The sequence below is a fragment of the Vigna unguiculata genome, chromosome 9, assembly GCF_037176805.1.
Source record: "Vigna unguiculata cultivar grain cowpea cultivar isolate G323 ecotype 2 chromosome 9, ASM3717680v1, whole genome shotgun sequence".
NCBI classification, from domain to species: domain Eukaryota; kingdom Viridiplantae; phylum Streptophyta; class Magnoliopsida; order Fabales; family Fabaceae; genus Vigna; species Vigna unguiculata.
In genome coordinates, this window is record NC_140800.1 from 12186023 (window position 1) to 12210061 (window position 24039).

At 28.9% G+C, this 24039-nt stretch overlaps 1 protein-coding gene across 2 annotated transcripts; it reads right to left on the bottom strand.

The window, feature by feature from the left end:
• Window positions 1–1375: 1375 nt before the first annotated feature.
• On the bottom strand, window positions 1376–6371 carry LOC114164135 (2-oxoglutarate (2OG) and Fe(II)-dependent oxygenase superfamily protein). Of its 2 annotated transcripts, none has more exons than XM_028048670.2 (9): window positions 5835–6371; window positions 5463–5645; window positions 4711–4873; window positions 4473–4590; window positions 4068–4137; window positions 3898–3978; window positions 3275–3331; window positions 3064–3175; window positions 1376–2697 (listed from the first exon to the last, which is right to left on the bottom strand). In XM_028048670.2, the coding sequence occupies exons 1-9, from the start codon at window positions 6042–6044 to the stop codon at window positions 2240–2242; spliced, it is 1452 nt and encodes a 483-aa protein (XP_027904471.1). In that variant the 5' UTR covers window positions 6045–6371; the 3' UTR covers window positions 1376–2239. The 2 variants fall into 2 exon arrangements, with proteins under 2 accessions (XP_027904471.1, XP_027904473.1); XM_028048672.2 differs by having other exon boundaries at window positions 5463–5625; window positions 5835–6006.
• Window positions 6372–24039: the final 17668 nt, after the last annotated feature.

A 24039-nucleotide genomic window follows, 5' to 3' on the forward strand; every position in this document is an offset into this window, starting at 1 on the left:
GTTTGCAAGGTTTAAACAATTATATTCAACTCATAGTAATTTAGTGATAGATCCTAATCTTTTGACATCTAAAGAGGCTCGTTTCGTGGACAAATTGAAAATAACTTTTAATTTGGCTAATATGTTTGATAAAAGGAAAGATTCTAATACCAGAGAGGATAATGAGTTAGTTCAAACTATAAGGAAAACTAGTAGGGATAGGTCAAAGAAAGTTAATATTAAATCCTCCAAAGCAAAAAGTATGGAATGATTTTCGTGAATGAAATCATAATTTTTTTATAATAGATTTTTTTTCTTATAAATAGTGTAATTTTATCATGAGTGTGATGTGGTCTCCTATGTTTTTCTTCTTTTTTTTTCAATAAAATTTGCATGTGATGGCACCGATGTCTAAATGTCTAGCATGAACTTATTTGGAAATATTTAACTAAGAACTATAATTTATTTTTCTTCAATTCTCGTGTAACAAATTATATTATAATCCTTATCACATGAGAAGAAACCAAATAAATATCCCTCTTCACTTGCAACTGAAAGTGTTGAAAACTAGAAATCTAACAGCATTATCGTTTGAATAAAAGGAAAATGAAAAGAGAAAAAATAGATTTAAAAATCAAGAAATAAAGAAATTTTAGTGGCCGCATTTCTTTTATTGGAAGAGGTTTCAAATTCACGTACGCCCTGGAGTTAGGACTGCAAAAGGCATTTCTCAACCATGTCTATTTCATGTTTTTAATAAGAGAAATATACAATAACAGTTTCCTTACCCTAGTTTACTAAAGTTCATAAGTCAAATATTTTAAAATTCCAAGGGGTGAATATATAATATAAAAAAGTTACAATATAATGTTTTTAAAAAATACGGAAGCTTGTGTAAAATTAAAAAAAAAAATCTCAATAACAACATTTTAGGATGTCTTCGTATAATTTACTTTTTCAAAACACTTGCCTTGAGAAAAGAAATCAAAACTTAAAATAGAATTTATACAAGACATTGATGTTGAGCTGTATAAAATTATTTTTTTCTCACCAGAAAAATTGTGTATCCAAAAAATATTATATATAGAACTAGTAAAGTTAATTTCTATCAATAAAAAATAGTAAAGTCAAGGATCATTATCAATGTATTCATTATTTTCTAAAAAATATACTTCTTCATTTTTATTTAATTTGATTTTTATATTAGGTTTTCTTCTACCATTTCTTCAGGGCATAATTATACTATCAAATATTAAAAATATAAGTCATAATATTAAAAGATATAATTTGACTATAACATATACACACACACACACACACACATATATATATATATATATATATATATATATATATATATATATATATATATATATATATAACTTGCAAGATAAGATTTTCAATCATTTTAGTACTATATCTAGAAATGGTAAGATGTCCAATCATAAGAAAATTTTAGTATATTCCAATTAAATTACATATATGAAAAACCAACAAATATACAGCTAAAAGCACAAGAGGGAAGGTGTCCAGTGTCCACAACTGCCACGGTCTGTGGCGAAAGGTACACCTTCTGGGTAAGAAACCTATTGCACCACCTTCACAAAACTATGATGGAGACCCAGTTTCAAAAGTAAATTGACGACAATAATACAATATATGCCTAAAATCTCATATTATCTGCTGCTAAAGGCATTGGTCAGAGTCAAAAGTCAATCTTTTCTAAGACACAACAATGGGACATGAAGGACCCACAACTGTAACAAAAGGTATTGGTTTCTAAATAGCCAGAGAAGAAAGCAAGGAACAAGTAAAAATAAGAAAGCATAGAAACACAAAAAACAGGTGACCCAATGGAGCCTAAAATGAGGGATTAGTAAGACAAGCCAGTTAGAGTAAAGACATAAGTGATGAGTAAAGCTTACTTAAACAAAGACCACTAGTCCCAAATGTAGGTCAAGTGGATAAGACAAGGGTTTGTATTGACAGTTTGCTGGTTCTTGTTCCACTTCTCTTTAGTAAGGTAGATGTGAATTCCTCTAAGCACTCTGAGTCTAGAAACTTTCCTTTTTTCTCTTGCTTTGGGCTTAAGGAACCATGCTCTCCCAAAATTTTCACAAAAAAACTATGACAAGTGCCAGTTGGGTGATAACTTTCTTGTCTCTTGAGAGTCGAAGCAATGAGTTGCAATTGTTAGACTGGAGTAGCTGGTCCCAACTTCAAGTCCAATCAGTTGTGGAAACGAATTTTAAAAGGCCATTCAAGCAACACGAAGTGCAGATGGCTCCTCTTCTGCAACTACATTGTCTATAAATTTAATGAGATCTTCAGGTGTGTAGATCTGAGATGTGTATGATTTCGAATCATTGAAGTCCACCAAATCACTCATTGTAGTGCTCTCGAAATCAGAGGCCAAGTGAGATTGCTCATGTACCATGACATATGTTCTTCCTACATGCATGCATAATTTGGAAAATCTAGGATCTTCAAATGCTTTGATAATATCCACAACGCAATTATGATTTCCTTCTAGAGCACGTACGTGTTTCATCTCTGAAACGATCTTCCTTAAACACCCAAGATTCATGGATAAATGCTGAGCTATTGTTGATGAACTTCCAGTAGTACTTACATATCTTCTATTTATATAACGAAGCAACACCAAGTTGGCCAAGGTGAAGTATGACATGAATGTAAAGAAGTCATAAAAATTCATCCCTGATTTAAGAGAAAAGTCAGTTTAATTTGTGTGACCAGCTGAAGCAATTTCAATATTTCAATGTAGTTTCTATCAAAGTTAGTAGTACAAAACTTATGCCGTGGTTAGGTCAATTGCACAATGAGCATTATAACTTCAAGAAATTATAGTAATTGAGATTAAATAAAGTGGTGAAATTTAATATTAAAAGAATACAAGCCCTTCATTCATTGTTGATCATCAGAAGACTCTTTAACAATTAATAAATCAAACCTAGGACGACCACTTCTTTTTTGTTGTTCCAAGATATCATCATTAATTTGCCCCCAATAGCGTATAAAAATTCATGAAACATGGTTAGGAAAAAGCAATCAAGTATGTTGCACCTGTGTTAGCAGCAAGATTGCGCTGGCATAGACCTTCAAAATCATCACATATATCCTTGATGTCTTCTATGTATTCCTTGGCCTCATTGTAGTCCCTTAAAAGTAAATTCCACTGTCATGGCATGAAAAGTCATGGGATAAACTTAGTTGAATTATATTTATCCTTGAGCTTGACTCTTAAATATTTATTTCACTACATTACTCAAATTACCACCCAAGAAAGGTTATAAGCGTTGAACCAGTTGTGGTTTATAGATATTGTATCCTCCTGAAAGCACAATATACATCATCAAATGATTAGATCATGTCAAATATCTCAGTCAAAATCATCTAACGATAAAGTTAATGTAACATAACAAAAAACTAATTTGTTATGGAAATAAAGGCTTTCAAAAGCTATTTGTGCCAATTGTGTTATTTTCCAGCTTATAAGTAGCATCTAGTGTGTGTGTGTGTGTGTTGTTCAACTTATTATATTGTTATCAATTTCCCCAGAGAACTTTTAAAATAAATGATTATTTGAATTAATCATATCTGAACAATGACCTAATGCAATCACTCAACTAGCAATGAATTTTGTTATGATTCATAGTGAACTATTCACTATATGCCAGTGGATTCTATTAGTGAATTCCTGGAAACCAGTCAAACTACATATTTTCATTACTAGCTCCGCTGAGCGTTCTAGCTTCCTTGAGAATTAAATTTAACAGAGATCAACCAGAAGTTCCATTTAGAACACAGGTTTCATCTTTAAAGGGACTGCAGGACTGCCTTTCAAAATCATTGAGAAATATAACAAAACAGCAATACAGATAGTGCGCAAGAATATACCAAATTATGAACTTGATGATACCATCCGCTGGGTACAAATATAATTTCACCAGCATCTTGTGTGCATTCCAACCAGATAGCCTGCATACATATAGAGCAGAGCCACTGAAGGCTGAAGCAGAAAGTCTAATTGAAAACAGCAAGATTGATGACAAAATGTAGAAATTTACCTTGCTAAAACCAGGAAACTTCGAGTTTGATACTTCATCAAAGATATTATATACACAATTTTTCATATTCCTGAATCAAAGTTGAAAATCACTTAGTTTGACAACTAAGCAAAAAGACCAACACATCAAAACACGCCCAACCTACCTCTGAAGAACAGCACAAACACAAAAAATCAAGAATGATAATTTTATACAGAGTGAACCCAATCAAAGGAAGAAAGTGGGAAGAATGAGGGAATGTTGATTTCCAAGAGGAAAAGGTTTGCTGAAGGTGGTGGTCATAATAAATCACAGTTCATAGATAGTTTGAAAATTGACATATCTAACTAGATTTTCCGTTATCAGTGTCCCCAAATTCTTGTCCGGAAAAATGCCATTAATATCTATTTTGTAGTGAATGCATGCCTGTCAAATATAAGATGACACTGGGAAGGATCTAGAAAAAGCCATCTCTTCTTTCCACAGACATTTGACGACCAGCTATAGGACCTGAAAACATCAGCATGAAGAGGAGTCCAAGATCCTGCCAGAATAATTTAAAGCAAGAGGTTACTGGTCGGCTTTTCATCTCTCTGTAAAGTGAAGTACAGCATGATCTGATATGCATTGTTGCTAGAAGAATTTATTACACCTACAATCACACCTTTCACCCCTATGTAAACAAATCGATAGTCAGAGCAACATATTTCCTCATTTGGTTGCTGTGCGTCAGAATCAATATGGATTCTGAAGTTGTCAAGATACAGATTGATCCAGTCATCACAAAAGAACCTTGGAGTGTCATATGCAACATATTCAGGATACTCCTACCAGAGTCAGAGAAGAGAAAATTACTAAGCAAAACATCATCTACACTAAAAAGAGAATAAAACATGACAGCTCTTGCCTAACAAGGGGATTCTCAATGCAAAAGGATCAAGCATTCCGGTCATTTATTAAATTTGATTTGCTCTTGCCGATGGTACATGTATTTTTATCCAAATAAGCCACATGCTCAAAAATTGATTACACAGGGATCTTGCAGAGGAACAATAGCAAAATGAACACCTAAAAATTCTACATACAATTAGATTTCAGGTAAAGCAACAATACCAATAGAAAATGATCCGCATAAAAGCGTTCACAGAACCAAAAGTGAATGGGAATGTGAATCAGTTAACTTCAGTACTCCAAAATGCACAACCACCCCTGCTTCCCAGGTTCATGCATCATTCAGATTGATGATATAAATGATGTCATTTTGAGAAAAGAGACAACGTAAAAGATAAAGCGCCTTAACTTTTCCAGTGAGTTTTAGTGCCCCATAAAAATGGAGGAAACGAATTCTTGCATTCACATATTCATGAATCAGAATTCTTAATCAATAGAGAAGTGACAAAAGGCTAAAAGGTATACCTTTACAAAATGCCAATCCTTCAAATACGGTACAGAGACAGAGGCACCATTACTTGCACAAGTTTCACTATTACACTGAACAGCAGAAGCCTCCTCAAGATGAAGGCAACGCGCTATAAAATCGGAGACCAACATCTCCTCTCTTTTCTGATCAGTAAATTCTCTGGTGTCACAATCAGCAACCTTCATTTCACAAAATTTTCAGAGACTAAACGAATCACACTCTTACAAAATCATGTTAAATTTTCAGTACACTCAATCACCATCCAACAATGGAAATTAGACAGAAGTGTTCAAAATAACACAACTAAGGAACTACCTCCAATTAAACATTGATTAAGTATATTTTAATGCATTGTATAAAGAACATACCTGAACTTTAGAAGCTCCAAAATGAGTGGAGAAAAATTGAAAATTGGGTTGGGAATGAAGTGTGACCCAATCAGTGTGAGCTCTCCAAGGGTCCATTAGGCCGGTGAGCACTACGGGTTTGTTCTTCTCCATATATCTCTCCACAAATTCACTGTAACTCAGTTCCTTCCCGTTTACCCTCTCTATTTCTCCCTTTATATTGATACCCATAACCCTCTCACACTTCAAAACCTGTTTTTGCTTTGCTACCCAAGAGAATCACAAGAAGAAGAAGAAGAAGAAGGAGAAGAGTTCCAGATATAATATAAAACTGGCCAACTCGGCCTTGTCTCCAATCGGTTTAAACACTATTGCTTGCTGCATACCATAATTACTAACTGCAACTCTGTACCATAGAAAAATAGTAAATTACTCTTCACCACAGCACCACCGCCCTCATTACAGTTTCACCCGAGAAGGAGAAAGAAGAGATGACAACGCTACCGCAGGGAAAAAAAGGGAAAGAACGCGAGAAAAACCTCGTTATGAAAACGGAAGGCATTTCACGTCTTATGTAAGAAGTTTTCCAATTTTCGTAGATTTGGTTCATTTTAATCCTCATTTATTTTTTAAATATTCAAAATCATTTTAATTTTTATAAATTATATCAGTTTTGGTACTTTTTACATACTTAATTTAATTTGAATATATAATAGTTAACGGAAGATGAATATTAACTCATATGTCATCACTTTGTGTTTTTCTTTTTTAATTTTAAAAAATACATGTCAAGTAAGCATTGTGTATTAGTATTGTGTATATTGTGCATTGTGGCATATGTCTCGTGTCAAATTAATTTCAGTATTATGTGTCAAGTTGATGTTATTGTCACGTGTCAGTATCTCATGATTTATATTCAATCAGTCACAATTTTGATTGATTTTGTTCAATTTAATCTCAATTTTTATTATTTATGTTCAACTCAATCTCAATTAATTTTGTTCAATTTAATTTTAATTTTTGTTATTTATGTTCAACTCAATCTCAATTTTATCCTTATTCAAATTGATCAAATTTAACTTTTATATAAATGTTATACTAAAATTTTTATTTTTATTAAAATGTACATTTATTTTAAATATCAACATGTGACTCGTGCATACGCACAGAATTTTTTGTTTTCATTTTTTTTAAATATAATTATTATTATTATTATTATATATTTTAAAATAAATTTAAAAAATATAATTAACTATTACAATTATATATAATTATAGGTCTGTATTATTTAACTATTATAACATATATGTATTATAATATATATATATATATATATATATATATATATAACTATTATAATTATATATAAAATTGTTATTATATATATTTAATTGTTACAACTATGTGTATTATTTATTTATATGATAATAATATAACAATATATTTATATTTTGGGATGATTATTTATTATGTGTTTTAGAAGTATATTAATTTTTTTAAGTCATGATTATGTTTTATGTTTTGTGATTGTAATTTATAATTATTTTGAAATTATATAAGGTTTTAATATGATTTGTTATATTTATTTACTATAGTATAATAAATTTTAAAATATCTATTTGTTATATTACCATTATATAATACTATATTATACTTATTTGTTATACCGATATAATACTAATAATAATTAATAACTACAAAGAATAAATCCATTTACCAAAAAATTTCATACAATAACCTTTTATTATTATGAAAAAACAATAGAAAATACAACAAATCATGTAAATATAAAAATCACACAAAAAAATCAAATATAAACAACTTAAAAACCAGCTACACAAAAAAGTGGTTAAAATAAAAATGTAAGCATATTTGAAATATTAAAATATAATCCCGTAAACTTGGTCTTTTAATTTAGTGATTTTATAATATTATCATATATTAATATAATATCATTAAAAACAATATGTACACACAAGGATGATAAACTTTATAATTTGTAGGAAACATTTATAAACTTTATAATTTGTAGGAAACACTTGTAAATTTTATAATTTTGTAAGAAATAATTATTCACGAAGAATTACTTCTAAATGATAACTCTCGAAAACATAGCAAAAATATATTTTTCTTGCATAATTTTACAACCAATTTGCAAGAAAAAATTTATGAAATACCAAAAGTTCTAGTACTAGTAATACCAATATTAATAAAAATAACAATATAAATAATAGTAATAATAATAATAATAATAATAAGGGTTAATTACGTTTTTGGTCTCTACCTTCTAATGGAAATTAAAATTAGTTCATCTTCAAAACTTATCCCAATTTAGTCATCTAACTTTAGAAATGTGTGGATTTAGTCATTTTAACCAAATTTTGTTAAGTTTATTTAAAATTTCAAACAATTTTCCTTATAACATTTGAGTTGTTTACCACCATTTGACACATTTTCACTTAAAGTTAGCTAAGAAACTATCATGAAATACTTTTGAAATGTCAAATAAAATTAAAAAAATTTGGTTAAAAGGATTAATTTACACACTTCTAAAGTTGGATGACTAAATTAGACTAAAGTTTCAAGAAAAAATAATTTCAATTTTCAATTAAAGTTAAGGGACTAAAATCATATTTAACCCTAATAAAAATAATAGCAATGTTAATAATAATAACAATACAAATAATAATATAACAAATAATAATAATACAAATAAAAATAATGACAACATATGTTCTTTCATTTTGCATTGTACATCAAAATAAGATATAAAGATAAATAAACAAACAAAAATATGAAGCAAAAAGTGTAAGTAATTGAAGCATACAAATATAGACAACATAAAAGATAAATATTGTTAAAAAAATGTAAGCACATTTGAAATATAATTCCGTTAACAAAAAAAAAACACAAAGCATACACATATAAACAACTTAAAAATATATTTGAAATGTAATCCCGTATTTATAAAAATTTACCACAATTTGTTACTAATTAAAACTCTTCAGAAAAATAGCCAAAAATAATAATATTTTCTTGCAAAATTTTATAATAAATTTACAGAAAAAATTTTATGAAATATGAAAAATTCTAGTTCTGATGTTAATTCAAGTAATAATAATACCAATAATAATATAACATAGATAATAATAATGCAAATAACAATAATATCTTTCATGATGCATTGTACATCAAAATAAATAAGATGTAAAGATAAATGAAAAAATATTAAAATTTCAAGTAATTAAAATATAAAAATTATAGTACTGATATTAATTTAAATAATAAAAATAAAAATAATACAAATAATAATATAACATAAATAATAATAATAATACAAATAACAATATATAATCACAAATACAAAATAATAATAATAATAATAATAATAATAATATATAATAATATATTATGATAAGTAATAATAATTTTACTATTAATAATATCTAATAATAATAGTATTCATACAATAATACTAATTCTAATTATAATATTAATAATAATAAAAATAATAGTTCAAATAATACTATTGCTAATAATAATAATATTATCACAAATACGAATATTACTTAATAATAATAATAATAACAACAAAATATAATAAGAAGAATACTAATAATATATTATGATAATAACAATACTTATAATGATTCTATTAATAATAATAATAATAATAATAATAATAATAATAATAATAATAGTAGGTATTTTTGGGTGGTATTTTTGTAACTTAGGAAGGGGTGTAAGGTTTGTTATGATTGGTATTTTCGTGGATTAACAAAGGTAGTGCGGATATCTATTACATATTAAGAAAAGAAGATACCATCAAAATTACTATATTACGTATTTTCTTTTATTGATAAGTGTCATAAAAGTCAATTTTTTCGTCATTTTAAAATTCTGGTACAAAAGGATACCATCAAAATTACTATATTACCTATTTTCTTTTATTGATAAGTGTCATAAAAGTCAATTTTTTCGTCATTTTAAAATTCTGGTACAAAAGGATCTGGGTTCAAATCTTACTAAAATCAATTTATTTTTATTTTTTTATTTATTTATGATTTTAATTATAATATTAATTATAAGTAATATTATCATTTTTAATATTTTAATAAATATTATTATTTGTAATTTTTAATAATACTATTATTATAAATATTATTTGTAATGATAATAAATATTATTATTGTATTATCAACTCTAACTATAATTATAATAATAATAATTATTATTATTAATTATAATTATTATTATCAACTATAATAATTATTTCTATTATTATTTTAAATTTTTAATAATATTATTATTATAAATATTATTTGTAATGATAATAAATATTATTATTGTTATTATCAACTCTAAATATTATTATTTTATTAATAATTTCCATTCTTCTTTATCGATACCTATGCATAATTAGGCTTATTTAGTCATTTAAACATGACCTATTTTTAATGTTCTTATTTGGTCATTTAAACATTATCCATTTTTAATGTTGTAAATTATATTCTATTCTTATTTTATTAATAATTTTCATTATTCTTTATCGATACCTATGCATAATTAGGCTTATTTGGTCATTTAAACAGTACCCATTTTTAATGTTGTAAAATTATATTATAAAATTGCTTAATAATAGAATTGCTTAACTACTCGATACCCACACCCCCACGTAACTTATGGACCACAAAGTGCCAACTGCCAAATCCACAAAAAAGCTTTCCAATTAATCTACCTTCTCTAACATTGTCAATTCAAATAGTAGAGAACAAAAATTTTGGTAAGCATTCTTCTTTTCTTGTGGTTTATTTATATTTTTATGGGTTGCTATCTAATATCACACTCTCAAATAATTTCATCTTCTCTCCCTTTATTATTTTGGCAAAGAACAAAGACAACAAAATTTGAGTAAGCATCGAAATTGTTTCTTTGTTTTTCATTATATACAATAATTTACTTTTTTGTGATGAGTAAGTTCAATCTACGTCTATTTCTACCTTAATTTGTTTCCATACCGAGCTACTGCATCATGTTTATTTTTTTATTAGCTATCACCTTAATTTGTTTGCACATTGAAATAGGACCAGAGTCATGCAACACTTCTGTATGAGAAGAATCCATTAGTATAACCTAAATAATATAGAAAAATTAATAATTTGAAAAGAAAAATACAATGTCACAAAGTTACACAGTTGTCTAAAGGGAACAAGACTACACATCACCAAATGATACAGTCACTTAATAATTTGTTGTCAAAGGAATTCAATCTGCACATTCAGACTTATTAATTATTAATGTCCATCTGCTCACAAGCTTTCAAAAGGAATGCAATGAGTTCATAATCAAAATAGTTTTAAAAGATAAAGGGTCTGATGCAAATTATATATACACATATACTAATTTCATGTTAGAATAATGTAAATAAAAGGTCTTATAATTTATAGTATTAATATACGTATTTGGCATTTAATTATGTATATATTTATAAGAAAAGAAAAATAGGAACTTAACCATATTAACTTACGATAAAGATATAGCATAAGTGAGAATGTTAAACTAAATGAATGTGGAAGAAGGAATCAATGTTTTATTGGAAGTGCAAGAAAGAAAAGAATCAATAAAATACTGGGTTTGTAACCGCACTATGACTGCCATAACTTTGTGCAGGGTTTTTTTTTTTTTTTTTTACTTCAAGTAGGTTTGCTTCAACAGGGGAAGAATATTAGTAGATGCCATTCTTTTTTTTCCTTCCAGAGCAAGGGTTTCAAATTTGGATTTTATTTTTTGCTTATTAATTTTCATTTCATGTTTGTTATATTTTCTTACTTCTTTTAGAAGTTGTGTTTGACTTTCTAATAATATAGTGTTTGACTTGTTTATAGTACATGACCAAGAAATTTGATCTAATAAATGATATTGATGGCAAGCGAGAAACGTTAAAGCTTGGTGTTAGAATAACTAATTTATGGATTGTTCAAAATCATGATTCTACTAAGCATATTCAGATGATTCTATTTAGAATAACTGATTTATGTATTATGTATTATTCACAATCACTACTATGATACATGTAGGGTAATGTCATACCTGCTTTTGTTAAGAAGGAAGATGTAGGGCTGTTGGAGGATAAATTGGTCGAGGGTCAAACTTATGTTATGCACAATTTCAAAATCCTAAAGAACCAAAGACAATATAGGGTGTGTGAACACCCCTATAAATTATTGTTCATTGGTGCAACAACTATTAAGCCTCAAGAAATTGTAAATGTGCCTATCAGAGTGTACAATTTCAAAAGTATAAAGGAAATTGTAGATGGAACCTACTCTACTACTGATATCTTGATTGGTAAGAGCATATATTATATTTCTCTACTTATTACCCATTACTCTAAACACGATTATGTTATGCTAACTAATGAGTTTGGTGTCATGATTCTAAGATATAATTGGGGTTGTGGACAATGTTAAAAATAGACTTGACTCAAATTGTGTGTTCTTTAATGTCATTGGAGTTGCAACAATAATTATTTAATGTGGTTTACTTCATGAATTTGTAATGGTAGTGTAATTGGATGCAACCAAATTTTTAAGCCATTGGAACGAAAAACAAAATTCTAATACAACAATAGTCATTTTGACTCAAGCAAATATCAAAGCACTATCAGGTAATTCAATGTTTCATTCACTTGTATATGAACAATTTTTCAATTACTTAAATAATTATTGAATTATAACATATGTTTAGGAACGTGGCCTGTTTCAATATCTAACTCATGGCATGGGTCTAAGTTATTTACGGATGATGATATACCAGAGATAAGGGAATTCAAGGAGAAATATATAGAGTATGTGTGAATTTGTATTCTTATATTTATATTTATTGTACATGGGTCAAATTAGCATGATGAAGGGTGATGATTTTATATATATATATATATATATATATATATATATATATGTGTGTGTGTGTGTGTGTGTGTGTGTGTGTGTGTGTGTGTGTTAATGTATAATTATTTGCATGATATTTGGTAGAATGCATTTGTTTGAGATTAGTCAAAGTCAGCATCAACCTCAGATGCCTACATCTTCCTAGTATAGCAAACAAGAAAGATTTATGTTTAAAGCGACAGTGAAAAGTACCTCAGAGATCAATGCCATAAAAGAGGTGTGTATGAAGTACATATTAATTATGATAGATGATTTCAAATAATTAAGATTATTTTGACTTTTCTGTTAGCTTATTTTAATAGATGACATGTGTTACTATGAGTACTACAATTAAATTTAATTTAGGTGATGGTTGGAGTTATTTTGCACGCAGTGTAACAAAAAAACTAATCAAGTAGGTGCTTTCAAGTGCAATAAATGTGACAAATACAACGACAATCATGTTCTCAAGTTAGTACATTAGTATATTATGACAATTACTTAATTTAAAATTGTATTTAGATACTATCATGTGAAATAAAATGTTATTAATAAAGTTTACTCTTTAGGTACAAGTTGGAAGTTCAAGTTTGATATGAAAAGGATTATGCTAACTTTGTTCTTTGGGATCAAGATTGTGCATCGATTATCGGAATGTCAGCTGCAAATTTGAGTAAGTCTATGATTGAGGTTATTAGCCTACCTTTTAACTTTGTTGTTTATATATAGATATTTACAATATACTAAAACCATTTCTATTTACTAATATCTTTATATTTTAACTTTAGGTTGGTGAGGATAATCCTAAATGCTTTCCAAATGATTTAGATGTAATTTTAGGGTGTACTTTGACATTTAAGGTTAAATTTCAATCACGTAGCATATCTATGTCAGTTATGAAAGTTTCTAATGATGTTGAAATTATTGAGGAAATTAAAGGTCAACTTCAATCTGAACAGGTATAATGACTATCACATTTCTATCATAACATTTTATGAAATATATATCATATATAATATTATTTTAATTCTATACCGCCCATTAGTATATGTATTATGTGCATCTAATATAATAATTTCTTCTTCTAATTTCAGCATAGTGGACAATTGAGTGGAAATATCTTTTATGATTTAGTAGCTGATACATAAACCTGTATTGTAAGTATATTGATATATCGTTTTTATTTCCTCTTTATTACATCATATAATAGGACCTTATATATATATATATATATATATATATATATATATATATATATATATTCTTTACTTTTGTAGGAAAACTTTTGTGGATCAACAAATTATGATCCAAATACATCATTGTTTGTATCTCCATGCAAGAGATTGTGTTCAGATATTGACAATGATAATCAATTATCACAAGAATTACAAAATGTTCAAATGTCAACTACCAAGATGAGCAAGACAGTCAAAAAAGAGAAAAATTAAATTATGAGAAGGGTTATCTTTGTTATGGTTATGTTTTGTACTTTTTAAATTATGAGTAGGATTATCTTTGTTATGGTTGTGTTTTAATTTTTGAATGACCAACATATTATTTTAGATACAATATTTTGTGGATAAAATATTAGTCGTTTATTCTTGAATGGTAAAAATACAACAAGATTGATTGCAAGTATTAGTCATGAATAAAGTTTAAAATAAAAAAAATAATTACCTTTTATTGGTCACTAATGGTACAAGATAAATTAACGATAGTGTCAAGATAAAATAAAATTATTACCATTTATAACATGAGTTTAGAGTTTTTCGTAAAAAAAATCTTGTGCATATCGGGGAAAGATGTAGAGGTTTTCACTGGTGTTTTCTTTTACATATATAGATATAACATGAAAAGTAGTCTGATACTTAATTTATTTTTGTATATGAATTAAAACCATCTATGTGCTTTAATTATAATATCTTTTCGTTGATAAAAAGTAAACATAAATGCTTTTAAATATTATATTAAATTTTTACATTTAAGAAAAGATAAAATATTGTAATGTATTCTTTATGTAATTCAAATTTGATTTTAAAAATAATTTGTTTAAATTCAATAATTCCTTTTCAGTTTTCAGCTTCATTATCTCTCAGAACATTTAACTTAAAGAGGGCGAAAAATATTAACAGAAGTTACTAAATCAAACAAATCAAGAAGGATCAAACGCAATATAAGCAATCATATTAAGTTTATAATTAGTCACAGATAAAGAAAGGTTAAGATAGTCATACTAGTGGAGTACACCACTGAGGCACCACCCATAGCCCTTTAGTAACTTGACACGAAATGTATTCTTTTAGCAAGATACTTTATTTGAAACGGAAGGAGATTTAATAATTAGCAAAGTAAATTTCCTTTCCAGCTAATAGGGGTGCAAAAAGAAGATAATATTCATTCCAGTGTTGCACGCAGTAGTTGTTACTTAATCAATCATAACCTTAAGTATTAAACTACACACATAACTCATTTTTTTCTACCATGGGAACACAATAGTGACCTTCAACTGCCCATACTTATGAATTGTCCATGCCCATACTTATCAACTGCCCATACTTTCAGACATTTTCAGTTAACTATTTAAAGTGACAATTGGAACACAAATTTCAAACTAAATCAAGTCATTATCGTTATACAAGAGTGACCTCTACAAAAAGTTTACAATTCATATATTCACTTTTTTTAATTAGTATTATGTCCACTATCAACTATCATATGGAGAGAAGAAGAGTTACCTTTTTTCCTTTGTCCATTCAAAGAGTTTCAAATTTCAAATTCATCTTCTCTACCACTGTGAATTACAAAAATCAAAGAAAATTTGGGTAAGCATTCTTTTTCTCTCTTTGTTCACAAAAAAAATTTCAAATTTTAGCTGTCAATCAACACTGAATTATAAATTTATAATGCAAATATAACAATTTCAGACATTTTCAACACTCTATGGACGCCAGAAATAACATCAAGAAGCAATTATCTACAAATGCGAGGTTGAAAAGAAAAATAAAATTAAGAATTCGACAAAGTGTTTCAAGCAACAAAAAATGAAATCAATACCATTGTTAGAAACTACTTTGAATTTTCTTAATCAACAATTAGACGGAAGAATTAATTTGGATAGATCTCCTACAGAAAATGCATCTCAAGAAACAAAAACAGAAAACACTACAACATTTATTGGAGAAAGTCAATCAAATGTTTTTAATGGATTAGATGAAGTTCATAAATTTCAAAATCATCTTACTCCAACTGTTAGTGCTCAATCCCAAGGTACCTTACTCATATACATTAATTGTCATATGCATTATTGTTTATATGATTACATTTATTATATATGTATAATTTTATCTCATGATGATGTTTTCACATATGAATAGATGAGACATTTGACAATAATTTTGGTGATGATGATGATGAAGAAATACTTTCAAGAGAACAAATACAGAGCATAACAAATTCAAGTAAAAAATAAATCATTGGTTCATTACTTTGAAGTTAAGTTATATTCAATCTTTTAATATAATTAGCTAAAACAAATTTCAAATCCTTTGAAGGTTATTCAGATATAGGCAATCCTATTTTCCAATGCCATCATTGCAAAGCCTATATGTGGTACCAGGAAAGAATAATGAAACATAGAAATGCTGCTAATCCAAAGTTTCAACTATGTTGTGGTAATGGCAAAGTTCAACTCTCACTCTTAAAAGAACCTCCATCTCTACTACAACATCTTCTATTTAGTAGTAACTTTGCAGATAGCAAGAATTACCAGCAAAACATTTGAGCATACAACATGATGTTTGCATTCACTTCCCCTGAGACAAAGCTTGATAACTCATTCAACAATGGAAAAGGACCTCCAAATTTGAGAATACAAGGACAATCATGTCACAGAATAGGAAGCTTATTACCACTGCCAGGACAACTACCTAAGTTTGCTCAACTAGACATATATGACACTGAGAATGAAATACATAACATAATGAAATTTTAAAGGTAAAATTCTCTTTTTAAGTCTATACTTCTTCTAACCATTTCTCACTTTGTACATTATATGCTTAACACATAATGGTAAAAAAAATAAAAGCATTAACTGTCTTCATAATATGGTTGTTAACTATTTTTTTATTTATGAATTCATATATGTAAAGGTAGGAACGAAAACAAGGTTGATGTTGAAATTGTAAGAAAGTTAAGAGATATGTTGGATGCTCATAATGTACATACAAAATCATTTCGGATGGCCAGAGATAGATATAAAGATCAACCATATCAAGATTTGAAACTAAGATTGATATCTGACAAGGCAAAAGATGGTCGTATATATAATATACCAAAGGTTTCGGAAGTAGCCACATTGATAATAGGTGATGTTGATACAACATCTCCTAGGGATATAATACTGGAAAATAGAAGTGGCAAGCTTCAAAGAATAAACGAATTACACCCAAGTTACTTAGGATATTAATATCCCTTATTGTTTCCCTATGGAGAATATGACTATAAAGAAGATGTTGCCCATCGTGACCACACACATAAAAAAAGAAATCGACTCACAAGAAGAGAATGGTTTTTTTTCGAATTCAAACTAGACAATCAGAGGCAAGCACTATGTTAAGATCTAAAAGGTTGTTCCTACAATTTGTGGTAGATGGATATATAATGGTAGAATCTGAAAGACTATCATTTGTCAGATACAATCAATCTAAGTTTAGGGTCGATAAATATATTAATCTTTCACAACCAACAACCAGTTCACATAATGAAGGAGCAGACAAAGGAAAAAAGGGTTGTGCTTCCATCAACTTTTGTTGGTAGTAGAAGATTTATGGACCAACTGTATTTTGATGGAATGACAATTTGTAGCCATGTTGGTTTTCCAGATCTATTTCTAACTTTTACTTGCAATCCAAATTGGCCAGAAATAACAAGGTTATTGGAGGAATTGACTTTGACACCATCAGACCATCCATATATAATATCTAGAATTTTCAAAATTAAGTTTGATAAATTTCTGGAAAATTTGACTAAAAAACACGTGATGGGTAGAGTTATAGCATGTAAGTTTCAATGTTATATGTTATTCAAAGTAATTATTGTAATGCATAATGTTTCTAACTAGAGTGTGTAATTTTCTTTGCAAACATGTATACCATTGAATTCCAAAAACATGGATTACCACATACTCATCTACTTTTTTTTTTGCATCCATCTAGCAAATATCCAAATGGAGATGACATAGATAAAGTGATATCAGCTGAAATACCATGTTCCAAGCAAAATCCCCAGTTGTATAATTGTGTGAAAGATCATATGCTTCACGGACCTTGTGGTATGTCTAATAAATCATCACCTTGCATGAAAAATGGAACATGTTCACGATTTTTTCCAAAAAAAATTCAAGAAATGACCATTATAAACCAAGATGGTTTTGTTCATTATAGAAAAAGAGACAATGGTTGTAACATTGTTAAGAATGATATCACATTAGACAATCGTTTTGTTGTTCCTTATAATCCATGTTGTTACTAAAGTACCAAGCACATATTAATGTTCAATGGTGTAATCAAAATACTTCAATCAAGTACTTATTCAAATATATCAACAAAGGATATGACAGGATAATAGGTGCTATTGTTCCTAATGACACTCAAGCCAACTCATTATCTCAACCATTAGGTCAGATCAAACAATATTTAGATTGTAGATACATCTCTTCATGTTAAGCATGTTGGCGAATATTTTCTTTTCCTATTCATGGAAGAAATCCAGCAGTGGAAAGACTTTTTTCCATCTTGAAGGTGAGCACGATGTATATTTTCAAGATGAAGATGACATTGATGACATAATTTTTAAACCAAGCATTTCACAATCAATGTTTACAGCTTGGATGGAGTGCAACAAAATATTCCAAGAGGCAAGAAATTTGACATACACACAATTTTCTTCCAAGTTTGTTTATGTCAAGAAGAATAGATGTTGAAACCTAAACAAAGAGGAAATACAATAGGAAGACTTATTTAGGTACCACCAAGTACTGTGAGCTTTTTTATTTACATAGGATCTAATAGTCATAAAGGGACCTACATCCTATGATGACATCAAAACTGTTGATAACATAACATCTCCCACGTTTAGAGAAGCTTGCTTTGCATCAGGATTCTTAGCCGATGATAGAGAATAAATTGAAGCTATTAAAGAAGTAAAGGACTGGGGTTCAGGACATTGTCTTAGAAAGTTGTTTGTAACTATATTATTGTCTAATTGTGTCAATAATCCACAACTATTCTAACAAAAGACTTGGGAATGACTTTCAGATCACATTCAATATAATCAAAGAAAAATAGCCAGATTGCCAGGTACAAAAACTCTTATACTCTAGAGTTAAAAATTTTTATATATTCCATGTACTAACCTATAACTTTTTTCTTTTATGTAGAATTGCATCTAACTGTTGACCAGCTACAAAATTTAACGTTGTTGGAGATAGAAAATCGTCTCCAAATAAACAGAAAGAGCTTGAAGGACTACCCATGCATGCCTTATCCTAATCACTATGTTACAAGTAATTTAGGAAATAGATTAATTTATGTTGAACTTGATTATAACATTAAGGATCAAAAAGATCAGTTTCAATCAAACTTCAACTTGCTTACTGGTAATAATAATACACTACAAATATCCTATATTACCTACTAAATTACTTTATTATAATAATATAAACTAATATTAATTTACTTTTCCCAAACTATATAGATGAGCAACGACAAATTTTTGAGAAGATAATGCATGTAGTGACAAGTAAAAAAGGAGCTATGTTCTTCCTATATGGCTATGGTGGGACAGGAAAATATTCATGTGGAAAACATTGGCTTCAACTTTGCGTAGTCAACGAAAAATTGTCTTAACTTGATATCGCTGTCGTTAGGCGATCAAATTACCACTACTTAACTTTAGCAACTTCAATATTGCCAAGTTAGTAGTGAACAAACTAGTTAGGGTTAAGATAATCTTGAGTCGTCTCACAACGAATACGAAATTGATCTCAAATATTTGATTCTTATAAAAAATGCAATTAAAACTAGAAACTATAAAAATATGGGGTTTTGAAACGCAAAGAATAAGTGACACGCAAATAAAAGATCGTAAACACAATAATAGTAAATAGGTCAATTCCAATGCTTTTTCAAAATAGGATTCTTCATCGGTTATCTAGAGATGATTGTTAAATTAATTATTGTTGTTGATTTACAAATCAATCAATGTAAAGTCTCAATTTATTTGTTGGCATTCTCACTTTTAATCAAAGTACAATCTCAATTAAAAGTGAGAACTTTTAGATTATCCATAGTAAACTCAACCAAAGTACAGTCTCAATTAAATTTTACTATAACAAATCATGTCTATTCCTTTGTTTCCTCACCAAATAGAAAACTTAATTAATCAAAGTAAAGTCTTGACTAATTTTAGTTAAAGTAATTACCTCTAATCAAAGTACAGCCTCAATTATTAGCAAAAACTTATTTAATCAAATGAAAGTTTATAAATAAATTCAAAGTAAAGTCTCAATTCAATTTAAATTTTTTTTCACTCATATGATTAGCATGCGTGTAAATTTAAAATCATTATTTTCTATTCAATTAAGAAACAAAGGACGTAGATGAGCAAAAACCACAACAATAATCAAAAGAACAAATAAATTAATTCATCTAACCTCAGAATCCAATTAAAAAATTATAGTGGAATCAACACTAAAAGCTTAGCCCTCCATGGCTTTCATGGAATACATGATAATAATATGATGAAGGAAAGAAAATAAAAGGAAGAAGGAGAGATGTGGTGGATGACGATATTTGCCAAAACCAGAGACTTGCTAAGTATGTCCGTTTCCAGCGTGGTGGCAGCAAGCTCATGGTGTGCGAGATGGATGGTGTACTGGCTCGAGCATGAGTGTTGTTTTTCGTTCACAAAGATGATGGTTCGAATCTGGCTCGCGTGCAGGTAGTGGATCTATGTTGATGGTGAACGTTGTAGGTGCTGCCTTGGTGGTTGGAGGTCCAAACGGTGTTGCTACTGTTGCGGAACGCAGGCTACTGTTGTGGTGCCAGAACTCGTGGTGGTGATGGATGCGTGAACTCCTGCTGCGACCAAGGTGTGCTCACGGTGTTGTGGTGCAGATTCTGGCGACAAGGCTGCGTGGAGGTGGTGCGCTGGTGGTTGACGGTGGCAGATCTGTGGTGGCTGCCGTGACTGGCACGTCACCGTCATGGTGGCTGCCGGCAATGGTGGGTCATGGTGGCTGAAATTAGGGTTAGGGTTTCATGTGTGAGATGGAGGAGATGATGACGTGGCACGCCCTGATTGGTTCACATGCATGTGCAAGGATTAATGCCACGTAGCTTGTTCTGGTTGGCCAATTTTAAAAGTTGAGGATTGCCACATGGCAGCATCTGAGTGCATCAAGTTTAAGTGGTAAGAAGGGTGCAACTTAGTAGAAACTGGGGTGCAGAACAGGATTTTGGGTGGTCCACTTCAGGAGGAGTGCGTAAATAAAATTTGGGGGTGCATTTAGCTCCTGATTTATTCTTTGGACTTATTTTGTAACTTTGAATATTTCAAATCCAAACTTTTAATGACCCAAATTAAATTCCAGCTGCATTAACAAACGTTAGAATATCCAATAATATTTTATGCAACTAAAATCAATTTTTTACGCCATTTTTACCCTACGTACTCAATAAATCCAATAATCACAAATCTTAATTGAATCAATCCTTAAGCACAAAAATTCTATTAAATCCCCAAATTTAAACATTAAATGAGGGCAAAAATTTTAACTCATCACAGTCGCATCAAGTGGAATTGCATCTCTATTGTTACCAAGAGGAAGAACGATGCATTCAAAATTTAAAATTCCAGTACCAACACTAGATACCTCAGTTTGTAATATCCAACAAGGATGTGAGGTTTCTGAATTATTACAACAGGCTTAATTAATTATATGGGATGAGGCACCAATGGCACATAAATTCTGTTTCGAAGCACTAGGCAGAACATTGAATGATATAATGAGAAAAGAAAATAAATCTAAGCCTGTATTTGGTGGAAAAGTAATAGTTTTTGGAGGTGATTTCAGGAAAATTCTACCTGTTATTCCTAGAGGAAACATATCTTATTTGTTCATGCAACAATTAGTGCTTCCTATCTTTGGCACCAATGTTAGATATTAACACTAACAAAGAATATGCGTTTATTGCAAAACGGGTTACAAAAATTCGATGCAAGACAAATTCAAGAATTCTCTGAATGGATAGTGAAACTCGGAGATGGTAAATTATTTGAACCTAATGATGGTATAGCTGAAATACAAATCCCGTCAAAATTGCTAATCACAAACTTTGTTGATTCTGTTGAAGCTATAGTTGCAAGTACTTATCCAGGATTAATTGAAAACTTCAGAGATCTTAATTTCTTACAATGCAGGGCAATATTGGCTAGCATAATTGAAACAATTGATCAAATCAATGACTATGTTTTATCGTTAATACATGGTACTTTTACATGACATATCCCAAAATTTATTTTATTTGATGATATACATATTTATAAAATAGTATTCCATATCAATAACTTTTATTGACTATTTTTGCAAGAGAACAAAAGGAGTATCTTAGCTCTGATATCATAGACAATTTTGAGGGAATAGAAGCTGATGCTTTTGATCAAATTACTCCATAGTTTTTAAATTCATTAACCACATTAGGGATTCCTAACCATAAACTTAAGTTGAAAATTGGAACACCAATAATCCTCTGAGGAACTTGGATCAAACTCAAGGTTTATGTAATGGAAGTAGATTGATAATAACAAGGCTAGCAAATCATGTTATTGGTGCAAACGTTATCACAGGAAACACAAGTGGTGATGAAATATATATTCCACGAATGTCTATGTCTCCATCACAATCACCATGGCCTTTTAAACTTATTAGAAGACAATTTCCTATCATGGTATTATATGCTATGACAATAAACAAATCTCAAGGTCAATCTTTAGCTTTAGTGAGACTATATTTACCAACACCAGTTTTTAGCCACCGACAACTGTATGTCGTTGTGTCTAGGGTTCAAAGCAAATATTGATTAAAGATTTTTATTCATGACAACAACAAAAGGGCTTTGGACTTTACAACTAATGTGGTTTTCAAAGAAGTTCTCCAAAATTTATAGCAAGTAAGTACGCACCAATAACTAAACTAATGTTGCATAGTCTAACACTAATATGACTTGATTGACAATTTATGTTCTACAGGTACAGGATTTTAAACAACTTCAACATTTACCAACATCCAAGAAACACTATATGGTGCGCTTCAATTCAACCTCAAGTTATTTTATTCACAACATTAGACTATTTTTGACGGTCTTTCAAATCCCATGTTCATGAATCTTGGTTTGGTTTATATATACTTACCATTTACCATGTCTTATGCATATATGAACTTAAAGATCCCCTTATTCTAATATGTGTAAAAATATTAAATAAAAGTTAATATAATTAATGTCAATAAAATAATAGTAATATAGTAATAATAAAAATTAAAATAAAATAAATTAATAAGTGAAAATTATGTTTTTTATATCTACCAACATCTTATTTTTTGAAAATTTGGAAAAAGTAGATTGATCGAGGCAAGTTAAAAATATATGAAAAAAACTTTATCAAAAGGAAATTTTAATATAAATAATTATTTCTAAAATTACTAATACTAAATTAATATTATTAAATTATAACAAATATTTATCATTAATATCAACTAAATTACTATTAATAAAAATATCTTAATAATTATACACAAAATATTTAAACAAAATCAATAAATAAAACATGAAACGGGTTCAAAACTAGTTTTAGTGAACTGAATAGTAAAGTATATACAAAATGACAGAAAAGCCAATAAAGTGTATATGTGGCAGAATTTTAGACTGGGGTAAATTAGTAGTTTGCTAAGTATTATTTAATATCACAGGTAAAACAATTTGAAATTTTAAATAAGAAGTTGAGTTGTATATTTAAGATCGTGACATGTGTCTTGTTTATACTATTTGTCTCAATTGTATTGTTTATATATTTCTTTCACTATTTGTATATCAAACCTAAGAATACATTTGGAAGAAAAGTATTATATGTATGTTTGATTTTTTTACATCGGGTCAAAGCTGGTTTAAAATTAGAAGAAATTTTTTTCATTATTTTTAAAATTAAAAGACAAATTCTTCATTATTTTTTAAATGATAAGT